This window comes from Odocoileus virginianus, chromosome 3, assembly GCF_023699985.2.
Source record: "Odocoileus virginianus isolate 20LAN1187 ecotype Illinois chromosome 3, Ovbor_1.2, whole genome shotgun sequence".
Lineage (NCBI taxonomy): Eukaryota > Metazoa > Chordata > Mammalia > Artiodactyla > Cervidae > Odocoileus > Odocoileus virginianus.
The window spans coordinates 67,187,048-67,206,900 of NC_069676.1; the positions used below are offsets into that span (position 1 = coordinate 67,187,048).

A 19,853-nucleotide genomic window follows, 5' to 3' on the forward strand; every position below is an offset into this window, starting at 1 on the left:
AAATTCTCTGTCTTTATCTGTGAATGTCTTTATATAGCCTTTATTTTGAGGTGTGGCTTACTTAAATATCTAATTCTTGATTGACAGTCTTTTTTCTTTTACCATTTTGAATGTGTCATTGTGTCATTGTACTGCCTCTGCCCTTCATTGTTTCTGGTGAGAAATCAGATATTGACAGTTTTGTTGTTCCCCTATACTTGATAAGTTGTTATCTCATTGCTTTCAGATTTTGTCTTTGAGCAAATTTGACTCTGGTGTCTCTAGGGATAGATCTGTGTACTTGGGGTTCACTGAGCTTCTTGAATCTTTAGATTAACTCTCTTCATCACAGTTTTGAGATTTTTAGTCATTTTTTCAAATACCTGTTCTCATTTTTGGGATTCTAATCACATATATTGTGACGGGTCCTTTTTTTTTTTCCCATTTTTTTTTCTGCCCTTAGTTCTTCACATTGGATGTCTATTGCTCTAACTTCAAGTTTTCTTATTCCTTATGCCAGTGCAAGTCCGCTGAGCCCATCTGAATATTTACAGTAATTGAATCTTTCATCTTTGTTTTCATTTTGTTTTTCTTTGTAAATAATATCTGTCCTTTTTTCATGGTTCTATTTTTTAATCATTGTCATCATGCTCATTGAGTCTTTAAACCTACTCCTTTTCGCTTTTTCAACAAATTATAACTTTTTTGTTTTTTATCTTAAAATTTTAAAAAATTTTATTGGAGTGTAGTTGATTCATAATTTGGTTAGTGGATATATACAGCAAAGTGAATCAGGTGTGTGTGTGTGTGTATCCATTCTTTTTCAAATTCTTTTCTCATATATGTCACCACAGAGTATTGAGTAGAGCTCCCTGTGCTATACAGTCAGTCTTTATTAGTTATCTACTCTGTCTTTAGTGGTGTGTATGTTAATTCTAAGCTCCCGATTTCTCACTCCCCACTGTTTTTCCCTTGGTAACCATAAGTTTGATTTTGAGATCGGTGGGTCTGTTCTGTTTTGTAAGTAGGTTCATGTGTATCATTTTTTTTATTAGATTTCACATATAAGTGATTTCATATGATATTTGTCTGACTTAACTTCACTTAATACAATCTTTTGATGATGGCCATTCTGACCAGTGTGAAGTGATAGCTCATTGTAGTTTTGATTTGCATTTCTCTAGTAATTAGTGGTGATTAGCATCTTTTCATGTGCGTTTTGGCTATCTGTATATCTTCTTTAGAAAAATGTATATATTTCACCCATTTTTGATTGGGTTGTTTGGGGTGTTTTGTTTTTTTTGTTTGTTTGTTTGTTTTTTGAACCACACAAGTTGTTTGTATGTTTTGGAGATTAACCCCTTGTCATTGCATTGATTAAAAATATATTTCTTCTCATTCTGTGAGTTGTCTTTTCTTTTTGTTTATGATTTCCTTTGCTGTGGAAAACTTGGTTTACTTAGGTCTCATTTGTTTATTTTTGTTTTTATTTTCATTACTGTAGGAGGTGGGTCAAAAAAGATATGCTGTGACTTGTGTTGAGCCTATAATTTCCGTCTAAGAGTTTTATAGTTTCCAGCCTTACTTTTAGGTCTTTATTCCTTTTCATTTTTGTCTATGGTGTTAGGGAGGATTCTAATTTCCTTTTTTTTTTTTTTTTCATATAGCTGTCCAGTTTTCCTAGCACCACTTTATTGAAGAGACCATGTTTTCTGCATTGTATAGTCTTGCCTCCTTTATCACAGATTCATTGAAAATAGGTGCGTGGGTTTATCTCTGGATTTTCTGTCCTGTTGCACTGATCTTTATTTCTGTTTTTGTGCCCGTACTACATTGTTTTGATGACTGTAGTTTTGTAGTATAGCCTGTAGTCAGGGAGCCTGATTCCTCTAACTCCATTTTTCTTTCTCAGGATTGCTTTGGCTATTCAGGGTCATTTGTGTTTCCATACAAATTTCTAGAATTTTTGTTCTGAGTCTGTGAAAAGCATCATCAGTAATTTGATAGGGATTGCGTTGAATCTGTAGCTAGCTTTGGATAGTATAGTCATTTTGACAGTGTTGACTCTTCCAATCCAAGAACACTATGTATTTTTCCATCTGTGTCATCTTTGATTTCTTTCATCAGCATCTTGTAGTTTTCTGAGTACAGGTCTTTTTGCCTCCTTAGGTAGGTTTATTACTAGGTATTTTATTCTTGATGTGATGGGAAATGGGATTGTTTCCTTAATTCTCTTTCTGATCTTTTGTTGTTAGTTTATAGAAATGCAAGAGATTTCTGTGTATTAATTTTGTATCCTGTGACTTTACCAGATTCCTTGATGAGCTCTAATAGTTTTCTGATGACATTTTTAGGATTTTCTGTGGATAGTATCATGTCATGTACAAACAATGACAATTTTGCTTCTTACCCAATTTGAATTTCTTTTATTTCTTTTTCTTCTCTGATTGCCATGGCTAGGACTTCCAAAACTGTGTTGAATAAAAGTGGGAAGAGTAGACATGCTTGTTCCTGATCTTAGAAGGCATGGTGTATGTGTGCTGTCATTCTGACTCTTTGCTATCCCAGGGACTGTCCCGATCAGGTTCCTCTCTCCAGAGAATTTTCCAGGCAAGAAATAAGAGTGGGTTGCCATTTCCTTCTCCAGGGGCTTTTCGTGACCCAGAGATCAAACTTGCATCTCCTGCATTGACAGGCAGATTCTTTACCACTTGTGCCACTTGAATGATCTAAATTTTCCACCATTGAGAGTGATGTTAGCTGTGGGTTTGTCATATATGGCCTTCATTTTGCTGAGATGGGTTCTCTCCACTTTCTGGAGTTTTTTTTTTTTTTTAATGATAAATGAGTTTTGAATTTTGTCAGAATCTCTGCATCTATTGAGATGACCGTATGGTTTTTCTTCTTCAGTTTGTTAATGTGGTGTATCACACTGATTGATTAACATATGTTGAACAATCCTTGCATCCCTGGGGTAAATCCCCTTTGATCATGGTGTATGATCCTTCTAATGTATTGTTGGATTTGATTTGCTAATATTTTGTTAAGGATTTTTGCATCTGTGTTCATCAGTGATATTGGCCTGTAATTTTCTCCTTTTTGTAGTTGTCTTTGTCTGGATTTGGTATTAGGATAATGGTGGACTCGTAGAATCAGCTTAGGGGTGTTCCTTCCTCTGCAATTTTTTGGAAGCATTTCAGGATAGGTGTTAACTCTTCTCTGAATGTTTGATAGAATTTGCCTGTCAATATTTGTTAGTGTTTTGATCACAGTTTCAATATCAGTACTTATGATTAATATGTTCATATTTTCTGTTTATTGTTCAGTCTTGGAAGATTGTACCTTTCTAAGAATTTATGAACTTTTGTATTTTTGTGATGTCTATTGTGACTTCTTTTTCATCCCTAACTTTGTTTTGAGCCTTCTGCCTTTTTGTATTGGTAAGTCTAGCTGAAGATTTATCAGTTACATCTTTTCAGAGGACCAGCTTTTAGTTTCGTTGATGTTTTCCTTTGTTTTCTTCCTCTCTCTCACTTGCTGCTCTATCTTTATGATTTCTGTCCTCCTACTAACTTTGGATTTTGTTCTTCTTTCTTTAGGCGTAAGGCTTTGTTGCTTGATATTTTTTGTGTTTCCTAAGATTGCATTGCCATATACTTCCCTTTTAGCACTGCTTTTGCTGCATCGCATAGGTTTTGGATCATCATGCTTTCATTATAATTTGTGTGTAGGTATTTTTTTATTTCCTCTCTGATTTTTTCAGTGATCTATTGGTAGTTCAGTGTCAAATTGTTTAGTGTCCACATGTTTGTGTGTGTGTGTTTACAGGGTTTTTTGGCGGTAATTTATTTTTAATCTCATAGTGTTGTGGTCAGAAAAGATGTTTGATATGATTTCAATTTTCTTAAATTTACTGAAGCTTGATTTATGGCCCAAGATGTGACATATCCTAGAGAATGTTCCATGTGCACTTGAGAAGAAAGTGTATTCTATTTTTGGATGAATTTTTCTGTAAATATCAATTGTCTATCTCGCTTAATGTGTCATTTAAGGCCTGTGTTTCCTTATTGATTTTCTGTCTGGATGATCTGTCCATTAGTGTTAGTGGAGTGTTAAAATCCCCCACTATTACTGTCTGTTTCCCCTTTTATGACTGTTAGCATTTGCCTTATATATAGAAGTGCGACTAGGTTGGGTGTATATATGTTTATAGTTGTTACATCATCTTCTTGGATTGACCTCTTGATCATTGTGTAGTGTCCTTCTTTGTCTCTTACAAGTCTTTTTTAAAAAAATCTTGTCAACTGTCAATCCACCATCTATCTTTCTGATTTGCCTTTTCTGGACCTTTCATAGCGATGGAATCAAGCAATATTTGGGGTTTTTTTGCATCTGGCTTCTTTTGCTTTTTGAGGTTCATCCATGGGTAGCAAGTGTCAATATCCACTTTCTTTATTGCTGAATAGGATTCTGTTGTATGACTATCACATTTTGTTCCTCAAGTCACCAGTTGATAGACATTTGGATTATTTTCACACGTTTGTGTCAAGTTTGCGGGGCCTTGTTTTCATTTTCCTTGGGTACGTATTTAGGTGTGATGTTGCTAGCTTTTATGATAAGCTTGTGTTTAACTTTTTAAGAAGCTGCCACACTCTTTTCCATCATATCTATATCATTTACCTTCCCAGCAGTAATGTATGAGGGGTCTGATTTCTCCACATCCTCACCGATGCTTGTTGTTTTATATTTCTGGTTAAAGCCATTCTAGTGGGTGTGAAGTGATATCTCATTTTGGCTTTGATTTGCATTTCTCAAATGGCTAATGATGTTGAGCATCTCTTCATGTTTTTATGACTCATTTGTGTGTATTTTTTGGTGAAATCTCTAGTCATATCTTTTGCTCACTTGTTTAATTGGGTTTTCTTATTCTTTAAAAGTAAGCATTCTTAAAATACTCTGGGTACAAGTCCTTTGTAAGACATAAGATTTGCAAATATTTTCTCCCAGTCTGTGACATGTCTTTTCAGTTTCTTAATGATGTCTTTTGAAGTATGAATGTTTTTAATTTTAATGAAGTCCAGTTTATTGTTTTTTTCTCTATGGATCTTCCTTTTAGTATTGTATCTCTCTGCCTAACCCAAAGTGACAAATGATTTTTCTCCCGTGTCTTATTACAGAAGTTTTACAGTTTAGCTCTTACATTTAGATCTATGAGCCTTGTCAAATTATTACTATATAAGGTGTGAGGGAAGGATCTAAGTCGATATGCATGTTCAGTGGTCTCAGAACCAAGTTTAAAAGACATTGCTTTCCAGAACTGAATTGCCTTAGTACCTCTATCAAAAAAATCAATGAATCATATAAGTGTTTAAGTTTCGAAAACAAGAAGTGTACATCCTCCAGCTTTGTTCTTTCTCAAGTTGTTTTGACTCTTCCGGGTCGAGTGTTACACTTTTGGTAGTTATTCCTGTTGTATTTTTAAAAATAAATAAATAAATAAAGCCTGTTTAATCTGATGTCATTATTGCTACTTCAGCTTTCTTTTGTTTCCATTTGTACAAAATACATTTTTTCATCCCCTCACTTCCAGTCTGTATGTGTCCTTGGATCTGAAGTGGGTCTCTTATAGGCAGCCTATACACAAGTCTCATTTTTTTATATATTCAGCTGTTCTACATCTTTTGGTTGGAGCATTTAATCTGTTTACATTTAAGGTAATTATCTATCTGGATTCTTCACTACCATTTTGTGAATCATTTTCAATTTGATTTTGTAGGTCTTTTTTTTTCCCCTTCCCCATTTGTTCTTTTGTGACTTGAGGATTATCTTTATTTAGTGTTGTGTTTGGGTTGCATTTCCTTTTTTTGTGTGTGTTGTAGTTTTTTGGTTTGTAGTTCCCAGGAGGTTATGATATAGTAGTCTATATCAGATTAGTTCAGTTCAGTCGCTCAGTCATATCTGAATCTTTGCAACCCCATGGACTGGAGCACCAAGGCCTCCCTATCCATCACCAACTCCCATAGTTTACTCAAACTCATGTCCATTGAGTTGGTGATGCCATCCAACCATCTCATCCTCTGTCTTCCCCTTCTCCTCCCACCTTCAGTCTTTCCCAGCATCAGGGTCTTTTCCAGTGGGTCAGTTCTTCATATCAGGTGGCCAGAGTATTGGAGTTTCAGCTTCAGCATCAGTCCTTCCAATAAATGTTCAGGACTGATCTCCTTTAGAATGGACTGGTTGGATTTCCTTGCTGTCCAGGGGACTCTCAAGTTGTCTTTTCCAGCACCACAGTTCAAAGCATCAATTCTTCAGCACTTAGCTTTCTTTATAGTACAACTCTTATATCGATACATGACTACTGGACAAACCATAGCTTTGACTAGATGGACCTTTGTTGGCAAAGTAATGTCTCTGCTTTTTAATATGCTGTCTAGGTTGGTCATAACTTTTCTTTCAGGGAGTAAGCGTCTTTTAATTTCATGGCTGCAGTCACCATCTGCAGTGATTTTGGAGCCCAAAAAAATAAAGTCTGTCACTGTTTCCACTGTTTCCCCATTTATTTGCCATGAAGTGATGGGACCAGATGCCATGATCTTAGTTTTCTGAATGTTGTGTTTTAAGCCAACTATACAAGGTTGTTTTTAAGTTACTGGACTTTTATTTTCAAATGCATTTCCCACTTCCTGTAATTGTAGTCTCATCTCACAGTTGCTGGTTTTAATTTCTTATTCGTGTGGATGAGTTTTTACATTTACTGCCTATTTGCCTTTATTGGTGAGCTTTCCCACTTGTGATTGTCTTGTTTCTAGTTACGGCCTTTTTCTTTTTTCCTTTCTTTCTCCCCCCACTCCCCCATGCCCTGCCTAGAAAAGTTCCTTTTTGTCATTTGTTGTAAAGCCAGTTTGGTGATGCCGAATTCTCTTAGTCTCTGCTTGTCTGTAAAGCTTTTGATTTCTCTGTCAAATATGAATGAGAGCCTTGCTGAGTAGAGTATTCTTGGTTGTAGATTTTTCCCTTTCATCACTTTTAATATGTCATGCCATTCTTTTCAGCAGAGTTTCTGCTGAAAAATCAGCTGATAACTGTGGAGATTCCCTTGTATGTTAAAGTGATTTGTTACTGTTAATGTTTTTCTTTGTATCTAATTTTTATTAGTTTGATTAATGTGTGTCTTGACGTGTTCCTTCTTGGGTTCATCCTATATAGTAATATCTGTGCTTCCTGGACTTGAGAGTTTCCTTTCTCATATTAGGGAAATTTTCAGCTATAATCGCTTCAAATATTTTTTTCAGACCTTTCTCTTCTCCCTCTGGGAGAAGTGAATGTTGGTGCATTTAATGTTCTCCCAGAGGTCTCTGAGAGTGTCCTCATTTCTTTTCATTCTTTTTTCTTTGTTCTTTGGTGATAATTTCCACCACTCTATCTTCCAGCTTACTTATTCATTCTGCCTCAGTTTTTCTGCTATTGATTCCTTCTGATTTAGTTTTCAGTTACTGTACTGTTCATCTCTATTTGTATTTTAAATCTTATAGCTCTTTGTTAACAATTTCTTGTATCTTCTTGGTCTATTCCTCCATTCTTTTTCTGAGATTTCATATCATCTTTACTATCATTACCTTTCAGGTGGATTGCCTATATCTTCTTTCTTCGGTTGTTCTTGTGGGATTTTATCTTGTTCCTTTGTCTGAAACATATTTCTCTTGCCAGGTCATTTTGTGTAACTCTCTGTGTTTGTGGTCTCCTTTCCACAGAGTGCGGGATAGTAGTTCCTCTTGCTTCTCGTGACTGCCCCCGGGAGGTCCTGTCCCTCTGGAGGGTAGGGCCATGTCAAGGGGTGTGTTTTGAGGTGGCTGTAAACTCAGTACAGCTTTGGGCAGACTGGTGTTGTGGTGACCCGGGCTTGCACTGGCTACTGAGTGGGACCTCCCCTTTGCTCGTGGTTGTCACCGCCCTGTCAGGGGCGGGCTCTGCTCCTGCGCTGTTGGAGTAGAAGCCCCCAGATGTGTTTCCGAGGTACGATTCTGAGCTGTGGCGCAGGATAGGTGGAATTGGAGCACTCCCACTGGGAGAGAAGTCACTGAGAACTCCTCCTATGGAGCCGATCCTCTGCAGGTGTGCTCTGTCGTGTCGCCTTTCACCCTGGTGCAGGCTCACAGGTTACACCGTGGGCAGGCCTGTGGTTGGCCTGATGTGTCTCAGGCATTATTTTCACCAGGCCACCAACACAGACTCACTGAAGGTGGGTCTCAGCACTGTAGTAGTCATGCCCCTGGACCTGCTGTGGTAGCTATGGAAGCGGCTCAGACTCTGGCCTGGCCCAGCCCCCATGTGTATCTGCTCCCAAAGCCCACAGCTCTGAAGTTGGACCCATCTCAGCACTCGTTGTTTATTGGGATGTTCTGTAGGTGCTGAATTTACAGAATCAGCAGCACGGATGTAAATCGGCAGTTCTCACAGCCGGGAGCAGAGATATCATCTCTTCTCTCTTAGTCGCATGGCCCCTGGGACTCAGCTGTGTTGTCAGCCCCCCTCTCCATGTGGGCTCCCTAGCTGGTGTCTTCTGAGGCTGCCCCAGGGCACATGAGTCTGCCCACATGTGGTGGGCAACCCACCCCTCCTCGTGCCCGTGGTGGCAGGGGCCAGTGTGAGGGGCAGCGGCTGCAGTAGTGGCCATGACTGTCATGCACCGCTCAGCCATGGAGCTTCATTTCTATGGAGGCCTAGGCTTCTTCCACAAACATTCCCGGTTCCTGGTTGTGGACTTCCTTGCTCCCATCCCTACAGGCTGTTTCTTCATAGCCAACAGCAGTCCTCTACCCGAGTCTGTTCTCCAAACCCCACGTTCCAGCCCCTGCCCCCATCCACACTAGCAGACCCACACTTCAGGCTGGGCGGGGCTGTGGCTCACACCGTCCGGGTAGGTCTCACTCTGTCCGGCCTGCCACCGACCAGTTGCTGCACACCGCTGCAAGCCCCAGAGCTCCTTTTCTGCCCCTGCTGATCTCCCTGCTGGTGAGGGGGCTTCCCCAGGTGCGGGACTTTCTCTTTTCCTTCAGCTCCTCACCCTCCCCAGGAGTGCGCTTCCTGTCCTGCTTCCTGTCTTCTTTCTCTCTCTCTCTCCTGTCCTGCCCCTCCTGTGGGGATCTTGTTTGTCCGTTCAGGTGTCCAAGGTCCTCTGCTAGCCTTCTGCAGGTGAGAATCATTCCATTCGTAGCTGTGTTCTTGATGCATTTGTGGGGAGAGACGAACTCCATGTTCTCCCACTCTGCCATCTTAATTCCCCCCTTCTATAGCCGCTTTTTGTCTGTTAGCTCTAGAATCCCTGTATAATCAGGTATTTCTGTCAACTGCTGCTTTTTCCTGATCCTGGTCAAACTTCCTCTTTGTTTGTCTTAGAATTTTTTTGTTGTTGATGAATCTGGGTGTTTTAAGTAATATTGTTGCAACTGTAAAGTCTGACCCTCCCCCACGCCCCAGTTATTTTTGTTGTTGCTATTTTGCCTGTCTGCTTATATGTGTAGTAATTTCTCTGGACTTACCTGGACTTAGCTGTGTGATTCGTTTCCTCTGGGATATGTGGCCATTGATGGCTCTGTTTAGTTGGTTTTTGTTTTTGTTCTTGTTTTTGGTTTTGGTTTTTGTTTTTAAATTCTGGGTTTCTTGAGGTTGTGTCTGTTTCCACCCAGTGTGGTGGCCATCCAGTACTGGTCAGAGATTATATTCAAAGATATCAAACCACTATGGCTTCCACTTACTATCGTGGATCTGTATGTGAATTTAGAATTTATAGTCCAAGTTTAGACAGCTTTCAGGTCTGCACCTCTTGTGCTTCCTTAGCACGTGTGCACAGGCTTCTGATAAAACAAGACGCGTGAATAGTTCATCCTTCTCAAGCATGCACACCCACTCCAATCAGCCAGGGTATTTGAGATGCTTGTCAAGTGCCTCTGTGACTCTCTCTTTACCTTCCCATTACATTTGTCTGTCCCGTGGCTCTTTTACGTTTGTAAAAGAAAAGCCCAAGCAGGACTGCAACCACAGATCAGTAGAACCCCTGGCTTTCCCTGTTTGCTTGGATCTCACATTACAGCACCACGAAGCATGGATTATTTCACCTTCTTTAAATCAAGTCAGTCCTCCAGCAGTAAAACTGCTGGTGATTCACAACCTACCTTGTGGTGTGAAAATTACCACACTGAATGATGAGAGGGAGAAAGGGAGCAGTCCCTAGGAAGTATGCCAGGGATTTTCATGGTGATTTCCTGAAGTTCTATAGTTTTTCATAAATAAGCGTTATTTACATTGTTGTAAGCCTGTAATCCATTTCCAGGACACGGAAATGGTTGTGCTTGATCTTTTTGTCCAGTTTTGCAGTTTCTCTTAGAGGGTTTAGAAACCTTCTCGTTTAGCCACATCAGAGGTCTCACTTAGTATTGTTTTGAACTGTTAAGTATTTTACACTTTGAAATGTTAAAATCAGAAAGGATAGGGAAAATTAACCCTTAAAATGGATTATAAACAGTAACAAATTGCTATAACTATATCAAATTGATTACATATTAGCATAACTATTTCGAGTTAATTACATAGAGAAGGTAATTCCAATAAATTTGGACATAATACTCTGGCTGTATATCCTTAGTAGAATATATTCTAAAGTTGGAAAAAAAATGAGATCTTGAACTTTGTGTAGTAGATTACAAGTAGTGATAGTCACATAGTATTTGAAACTTTCGTTTATTATTGGATAGAGCAAAATGAGTTAAGTATTTTGCTGTTGCTGGGAATCAGAGTCTTTACTGGGAATTGGTGTGGTATGGTGGCTCAGATGGTAAAGAATCTGCCTGTAGTGCAAGAGACCTGGGTTCGATCCCTGGGTCAGGAAGATCCCTTGGAGAAGAGAATGACTACCCATGCCAGTATTCTTGCCTAGAGAATTCTGTGGACAGAGAATCCTGGTGGGCTACAGTCTATGGAGTCGCAAAGAGTTGGACACAACTGAGTGACTAACACTTTTACTTTTTCACTTCCGTTTATATGAGTACATACACAGAAGATTTCACTTAGAGGTATTCTTTGACTCCTGGGATTTTTGTTTTATTTAAGATGTATTTTCATGAGTCTCTTCACTGGGAGGACTTGAAAGCAATGACTCCCTCATAACACCTAGATCTTGGTTTTGAAAAAATGATTGATTCCAGGTACGGGGAAGGCAAAGTACAAAGTATTGCACTTGGAATATAATGTATGCCTGCAGCAAAGCTTACCCTTAGGGGGGATAGATCTAGGCAAAGATTCATGCAGATCCTGAGAGTGGGCTAAGAGTCTTGGGTAAGAAATCTGGAGTATGGCCTAAAGGGGCCCCACAGGAGGAAGAGTGCAGTCACAGGAGGACCTTGACTGGCCTATTTTGCCCAGGCCTAAAGAATGTGCAATGTTCTTCAACTCATGAAACCATCTAAGCATTTTGTAACCATCTAGACTTTCTGCAGTGCTTTTTAAAAAAATTCTTTTATAATTTTTAAAAATAACCTGATGTAGAATTGAACTGCCCAGTTAGAGGCATTTTGTACAGTTTACATTCAGAGGAAGACCATGTGGGGAAGGAAGTGAAGGTAGTCCTGGGGAAGAGGTCTGGTTTGTGTTAGACTTGGAAAACAGCAAAATTTGGTTTGGGCAGTTGAAAGGAAAATCTGGAAGAAAAACAATGGCATTTCCAAGGTGGGTACATAAGCAAAAGAATGGAATGAAGAATAAGAGATCCAACTATGTAGAAGCGAGGACTTGTATAGTAATGGGAGATAAGACTGAGTGGGTTGGAATAGAAGTTTGTTGCAAAACATAAAAGATTTCTGAATCTTGAATTTTTTTTTTTTTAACCTGTAAAATAGGTAAATACCTCCATGCCCATCTCTCAGAATTGTCTTGGGAAGCAAATGAGTAGAACTCTTAATGTGTATGACTGCAGACGTCAAGCAGTGAAATCTATACTGGTAGAGTTTATAGTGAACTGAATAACAGGCTGAAAAGTTGGCAGTTGTAGTGATAACTGTTGAAATAAACTCCCTTCATCAAGGGCATTGTGTTTTTGAGGTTTTCCTTGGCAGTTCCTGTGATGATTCACAATGCAGAATAACGTCACTGTTTCCCCCTGAGCTTTCAGTGATGGGGAGGTCTACTGAGTTTCAGTTCAGTTCAGTCACTCAGTCGTGTCTGACTCTTTGCGACCCCATGAATCGCAGCATGCCAGGCCTCCCTGTCCATCACCAACTCCCAGAGTTTACTCAAACTCATGCCCATCGAGTCGGTGATGCCATCCAGCCATCTCATCCTGTGTCGTCTCCTTCTCCTCCTGCCTCCCCAATCCCTCCCAGCATCAGGGTCTTTTCCAGTGAGTCAACTCTTCACATGAGGTGGCCAAAGTATTGGAGTTTCAGCTTCAGCATCAGTCCTTCCAATGAACACCCAGGACTGATCTCCTTTAGGATGGACTGGTTTAGGATGGACTGAGTTTAGAGCCCTGTAAAATTTCTTTGGTTCCCATTCTTAAGGAAATAAAATTCTAGAACAGATGTTACCCCATGAGGCCTCCCCAGAATGTGGAGGCATGTGAGAGGACCCCTAACCACACTAGACCAGAACCTGGAAGATTTGTACCCAGTAATGCCGCAGGATACCAGCCCTACCAGTTCACTTATGTGTGAATGCTCTTGGCACTTAGCAGGCTGAGTAAGACTTATGCACTATGGAATCTATCCTTGGATTCCATAGCATTACACAGTGTGCATGCCATCCTTTGGTTAAAGAATGTGTTCCGGCGGCAGAATAAATCCTAGTCTTTGTACTGGGATCAAGTTAGTCTCCTGGCACAGCCGGGAGACAGTGCAGCTTTCTTTTCAAAGTGCTATTTTTAGCTGTTGCCAAGGAGATATTCAGCATGATATTGATAATTGCATTAATCCTCAATTTAACACAGTCTGTGAAAGCAACAGCTCTTTTCCAGTGTTTATTACTTAATGGGTCACTGAGTTGTGATTTATCAGACCAAAAAAATAAAATGCCTTCCGTAGAATAATTGGCCTCTGAAGTATGTCCCAGAGCCTCTTGGCCAGTTCAACTTTTAGGCCTAGCTGTAACAACACTGTGAACTTCTCTCAGGCTGGCCCCTGTCGGTAATGCTTCTCGGTGTACTTTGGATCTAGGCTTTTCTCGTTGGAATATTAATGTTCTAAATTTACCAAGTAATGATTAAACTCTTAAAACACACTCTTCACGAGAGCCTGATCTTTCAGTCTGAATGACTGACCTGTGTTCATAGAACATTCCTGCTAAGTTGGCATTGGAAAACAGATTATAGATCAGAAAGTAGCTTAAAATTAGAGAGATTGAAATTGTTAATGGATGGACATTGAACTCTTAATAACTTGATGAGCTGCCCTTCCCTGAAGAATTTTTATTTTTGATAGTACTGTTTTAAAAAAATATATTACAGGCCTTAAAGACCTGTGATGCATTTATTCATGTGATCCTGTAATTTTCTCTTAACTCATTAACATGCTACCCTGCATTAATATATTTTCTAATGTGAAACCTTTTTTTCATTTCACTGTTAGAACTTTATTAGCCAGTGATATATGGTTGTTTGTGTGAATTTAATATTGATTGAATGAAGTCACTACTATTTATAGGGTTTTCATTTTACCCTAATTGAAATTATTTTAGAATTTTTAAGTGTTTTTTTTCCACCCATTTCTCCACATAACCTCCTGCCCAAACCTGTGAGCTTGGTGTTTTTTGTAATTTGTTTAGATTCTGCATATAAGAGAGACCCTATGGTGCTTGTCTTTCTCTGATTTATTTCACTTAGCATAATGCCCTCAAGGTCTATCCATGTTGTGGCAGATAGCAAGTTGTCATTTTTACCCCCCACCAAGATGTCATTCTTTTTATGGCTAAATAATACTCCTTTGTGTGTGTATAACCACAGTTTATCCATCTGTCCTTTTTTTCTTTTTTTGAGGTATGTTTCTTCTGTTTTGGCTGTGTTATGTCGTCTTTGCCATGTGCAGGCTTCCTCCCATTGTTGTGAGCAGGGGCTGCCCTTTGCTGTAGTGGGTGGGCTTCTCGTTGCAGTGGCTTCCCTTGTTGCAGAGCATGGGATGTAGGCACGTGGGCCCGCCCCCTGTAGTTGCAGCACGTGAACTTAGTTGCTCTATGGTGTATGGGATCTTCCTGGTCCAAGGATTGAACCTGTGTCCCCTGGGTTGGCTGGCGGATTCTTAACCACTGGGCAGCCAGGGAATTCCCTATCCATTTGTTCACTGATGGCCATTTCAGTTGTTTCCATATCTTGGCTATTGTCTATAATGTTGCAGTTGAACATAGGGATGCAGCTGTCTTTTTGAGTTAGTACTTTCATTTTCTTCAGATAAACACCCAAAAGTGGAATTGCTGAATCATATGGTAGTTCTATTTTTAAGTTTTTAAGAAATGTCCGTACTGTTTTCCATAGTGGCTTCACAATTTACATTCCTACCAACAGTGCACAAGGGTTTTCTTTTATCCACGTTCTTGCCAACACTGGTTATTTCTTGTCTTTTGATAATATCTATTCTAACAGGCATGAAATAATATCTCATTGTAGTTTTGATTTGCATTTCCCTGCTGATTAATGATGTTGAACATCTTTTCATCCTCACCATGTATGTCTTCTTTGGGAGAATGTCCATTCAGGTCATGACCCACTTTTTAATAAGATTGGGGAGTTTTTGCTTTTAAGTTATATGAGTTCTTTATGTATTTTAGGTATTACCCCCTTAGCAAGTATATGATTTATAACTTTTCTTCCATTCGTTTTGTTGATGGTTTCCTTTCCTGTGCAGAAGCTCTTTAGTCTGATGTGGTCCCACTTGGTTATTTTTGCTTTTGGTGTCAGATTCAGAAAATCATCACCAAGACTTACTTCAAGGAGCTTACCACCTTTGTTTTCTTCTAGGAGTATTATGGTTTCAGGTCTTACATTCAAGCCTTTAATCCATTTTGAGTTAACTTTTGCGTGTGGTATAACACAGTGGTTTGTTTTCATTCTTTTGCATGTGGCTGTCCAGTTTTCCCAGCACCACCTACTGAAGAGACTGTCCTTTCCCCATTATATACTAGCGGCTCCTTTATCATAAATTAATTGGCCGTATGTGTGTGGGTTTGTTCCTGGTCTCTCTGTTCTGTTTCACTGATCAGTGTGTCTGTTTTTATGCCAATACCATACTATTTTTTTATTACTGTAACTTTGTAAGTACAGATTGAAATCAGGGAGCATGATGCCTCCAGCTTTGTTTCTCCAGGTCACTTTGTCTATTTGGGGTTGAAATAACTTTTAACTGGATTCGTTATGGGGTTTTTTTTGCTTCCAGCATAGAATTCCCTTTCTTATGTGGAGGAAATTCCCCTTGTTGAGTGCTGGTCAGTCGTCCCCCCGCCCGCGCCGTGTTCTTCACTGTTTTCTTGACAGCCAAGGCATGTGACTATGCTTGGCTCATTGGATACTTCTGACCGAAACTTTAAATCTAAATTAGGACAAAGAAAGGGGAATGGTTAGGGTCTGTTGGCTGTTACTACAACCCTATCTCAGTGAGACTCTTCTCCTGGAAGACACATCAATATTTTTTAGCTTTTTTACTTCAGAGTTTCCTTGAGTCCTGTCTGTTTTATATTTCCATATTTTAGGCCTCCCTGTGATCATGTGAGCCCCACAGTAGCTTTCCAGTAAACATATGCCCTTAAAAAAAAATTTTTTTTTTTTTTGGGCCCGAGATAGATAGTCCTTTTGCTTGCCTCCAGAAATCCTAACTAGACTTCCCAAGTGGCTCAGTGGTAAAGAATCTGCCTGCCAATACAGGGAAACATGAGTTTGAGCCGTGGATCGGAAGATTTCCTGGAGGAGAAAGTGGCAACCCACTCCATTATCCTTGCCTGGGCAATCCCATGGACAGAGGAGGCTACTGGCGGGCTACTGTCCATGGGTTTGCAAAAGAGTCAGACATGACTTAGTGACCAAACAACAACAAAATCCTAACCAGTTCGATAGGGGATATTACAGATCAGGCACCTTCCTCTGGGTGGTAGTAGGTAAATGTGGCCACATTTTTGTATTTTGATTATCATCACCACTACCCATCTTATTTTTTCCTGTATTCCCTTGGAATAGGCCTTCTTCAGATATGTTATATCCTAAAATGAATTATTACTGTCTGCTGAACATCTGGCCTATAATAGATGTTGTAAAAATTATATTCTGTTTATACCTACTTCTTAGTTTCTTCATTGAGATTCGTCGGGTGTTCTGTTTTTTCCAGAGTATAGTAATAAGGTATTTGGAAAGCACCCAGATCTCAGCAGCTCATTTACAGATCTTCTCCAGAAACATTATATTTTTTTAATTTGGTTCCTAATCTTTAGAGTACCAGTTGTTTAGGATGTCAGCTTGTACTGTAGGTGAAAAAGTCTGCTAATTTTGTTTCCTCCCATTGAAGTTTTTATTGAGTCAGAAACTTCAAGAATGAAGGAAGAGATTTTTGGAGATTCTTTTTTTTTTAATGCTGTCCAAGGTGGCATGCCTGCTCTGCTTATGCCAGTCAGCTTGCTGAGGTGTTCAGGGCTGAGAGCACACGGGACTCGGCAAGTGTCTTTTTTGCTCCACAGACTAACATTTCACTGTGCCTTTGAGTCCCATGAGTGCTCTACCATCTGTGTGAATTTCTGTTGATAGAAGAGGCTAAGAAAAGAGATTTCTCTCCGTTTCTTCAAGTTTCCCTGTGTCAGCCTGCTAACACCATGCTGCCTGACCCTGCAAATAAGACTCATCCCCATAGTGCTCTCTGCCAGCCTCTGTGTGTCTGCTTCATGACACAGAGTGCAGTTGTAGCTAAATGAGTATTGCATTATTTATTTTACAGAAAAGTAATAGCTAATTTTTGAACCCTTATTCACCAGCGTATTGGAAGGTTTACATACATTATCACATTAACCCATAAATCTATTACAGCCCTAATTTTTAGATGAAGAAATTAACGCCCAGAAAGATCTGAAACTTGTCCAAGATCATCTACAGTTAATAAGTAGCAGATCTAGAATTTTAATTTATAAAGGTAAGAATACCAGTGGGTATATTAGTTTCATTTTTAGTAAATGGAAATTACTGTTCCATGCAAAAGCCGGAAACAGAGAAAACCTGGGTTTTATCTTTTTAGTGTCAAGAAGTCACTTGATATTTAGCCAGATGGTCATGTGTTTTTGTTCTGTGTATTTGAGATTTAGATAAAACTGACCCAATTCTCAAAAGTCAAGCTGCTGCTCATTGAATAGCCTAATGTGTAATGAAAGCTGGCCTTTCTGTTCACTTATCATAATACTGTGTTTATGTCATTCTCTGATCTTTTTCAGAGAAGGAGAGAAGAGAGCTCTAGACTAAAGGAGGAGGGAAATGAGCACTTTAAGAAGGGAGGTAAGATGTGCTTTTTGGCACTGATGCTGGCTGTCTTGACTCCTCATTCTTTTGTAGAATCTGTGAAGAAACACTGAAGAATGGAAACAGCTAGCAGCTCTGAACTGCTAATGATATTGAAGAACAAAGCTCTTTGAGTTTTTGCTTTGGGAAACTCTAATCTGGAATGTTAAAAGGCTATTTGTTGCATTGCTGTAAAAAGAGGGTCTCAGTTCCTCGCTTTGTGACAATGCTGTGAATACTGGCCCAGTGCGTCCTGTGCTTCCTAGAGAAGAGTTTTGCTTACACTTCAGTTGCTCTTTCAAGTTCCTTTTTCTGTAGATGCCTTAACTAGAGAGATGGTCCTTCTGCATTTCTTGTATTTGCTTAGGGATAATTGAGGTTCATTTTTATAATTTGGGAGAACTGTTTGATCTTATCAAATTTATCACATCTCGGAGTATGTATGCTTTGGATATCTAGGAGTAGTAACATCTTCCCTTTGTTATTTTTAGGTTTAAAAAAAATTTTTTTTCATATATCCTGATGTATCAGTTATCACTTCTTTTTTCTAAAAGAACTAAAGGTTCTCTGAAAGTTTTATCTCTTTATATATTTTTTTTAGTTTTATCTCTTTATATTTTAGTATTAAATATTTCAAACCTGAGAAGGGAGTGGCTAGGCAATTATCTTTTAGTATCCTAACTATAATTCTGTATGTAGCAGTGAATATATGAGTTTATCACCATTTTCTCTCTAAGGTGTTTGGTCAACTACTGGTTTTTAACATAGTTGCTTTTAGCTCTATAAAATGTCTCTCCAAACATTTCATGGAAGCATTTTTAGCCAGGTTGACCCCATGAAAGCACAATATCTTTAATGAAAAATATGTATATAGAATTGTTTTCTTCATCCTGGGCTGTTAATTTCAGATTTTAGTCTCTTTCATCTGTCCAATTTCCTAATCCCCTTTCAAAACTCTACTAAATTGATAAGCCAAGTGAAAGGGTGAATGTATAGAATGGAAAACTATACATTCTGAGGTCATTTGGAATACAGTGATATCAGAAATAAAATCATAACAACTTCTTATATTTTCCCTTATCCTCAGATTACATAGAAGCCGAAAGTTCTTATACTCGAGGCCTTCAGATATGTCCCTCCTGCTTCCAGAAAGACCGGTCTGTTCTGTTTTCAAACAGAGCTGCGGCAAGGATGAAACAGGTGTGTATCTTGGACCCTGTCTTTTTCAGAAGCACGTGAACTTGCACTGTTTTTGTAGGATCCCTTCTCTCCAGAAACAAGCACAGGGGCTTTAAAGTTGCTGCCTCTTTTCCTAACCCTACATTTCACTGATTTAAAGGGCATGGGAAGGATAGAAATATAATTTTGAAAAACTTAAGTCAGATTACTGTTCATATTCCTTATTAAAGTGACTGAGTGAATACTTTCACGGAAGGAAGCTTGACACAGTTTCTACCAAACCAGGGTAGGTTAATGAATCAAACAGCCAAGTAGTACATGTCCTAGAATAGCTCCAGCTGCTTATTCCAGGCCTCTGGAACTTTAGTTAAGACTCGAAGGGACAGGAAGCAGTGCTTGAAACTAGACTTCAAGGTGCTTATCCCTGAGATTCTGATTTTTTGTTGAAAGTATGGACATAGGGAGATGTGCCCAGGAGTTGGGGTGAAAAGTACCCTTAAATGCAAAATAGGTGTCAGGGAAAATTCAAAAGTGTTTTTGTATTTCCAGAGGATTTAGAACCTGGTATCGCAGGGTGAGTGTAGAGTAGAGGACAGTGTAGTGATATTTATTTGATATCATGTTGGTATTAAAAGTTAGATGGGTGATTTGTTGATATTCCTGTTTAGACAGCATAGTAAATCTTGCTGGATTGAAATGGTAAGAGCTTGAAAAAAAAACAGTACCACTTGTTAAAGACTACTTATATTCAAAGCACAAAGGGTAGAGTTTTTTTTTAACACACCTTTAAGCAACCACAAAGCAGGCGTAAGATTGGGTGAAGTGGTTTTCTGTTTGTTTTGATCAGGTATCTATGTCATTTTCTTTTTGATGTTGACTGAAATTTTCTAATGCTTCTACCAAAGTCACTTTGGATGATGAGGGTTTTTAAAGGGGAGAGTGGTGGGTGCGCTTGAATTTTTGGACATTCAAAAAGTTTTATTTTAATCCAAGCTTGTATGTTTTGTTACTGGATTCAGTGTCCAGGGTGAAGTATTAATGTTTTTAGAGCTATTCATGTGACATGAGAGAGGGAATAATTCTAGAGTATACAGAGTATACAAACAGACGTTTTGTATTAGGGGAAATAAAACAAGTTTTAGATTTATTTAAAACAACACTCATTAATACATTCTACCATCAGTCAGAATCC

The 19,853-nt window shown here is 39.0% G+C and overlaps 1 protein-coding gene across 2 annotated transcripts in view; it reads left to right on the plus strand.

Moving 5' to 3' along the window:
* The window catches only part of TTC1 (tetratricopeptide repeat domain 1), a 49,855-nt gene that overhangs the window by 13,016 nt on the left and 16,986 nt on the right, over positions 1 to 19,853 (plus strand). For both annotated transcript variants that reach the window (XM_020903325.2, XM_020903323.2), the window contains exons 3-4: positions 17,419 to 17,479; positions 18,570 to 18,682. In XM_020903325.2, the coding sequence (XP_020758984.1) occupies positions 17,419 to 17,479; positions 18,570 to 18,682 (174 nt within the window). The remainder of the gene's footprint in view (positions 1 to 17,418; positions 17,480 to 18,569; positions 18,683 to 19,853) is intronic.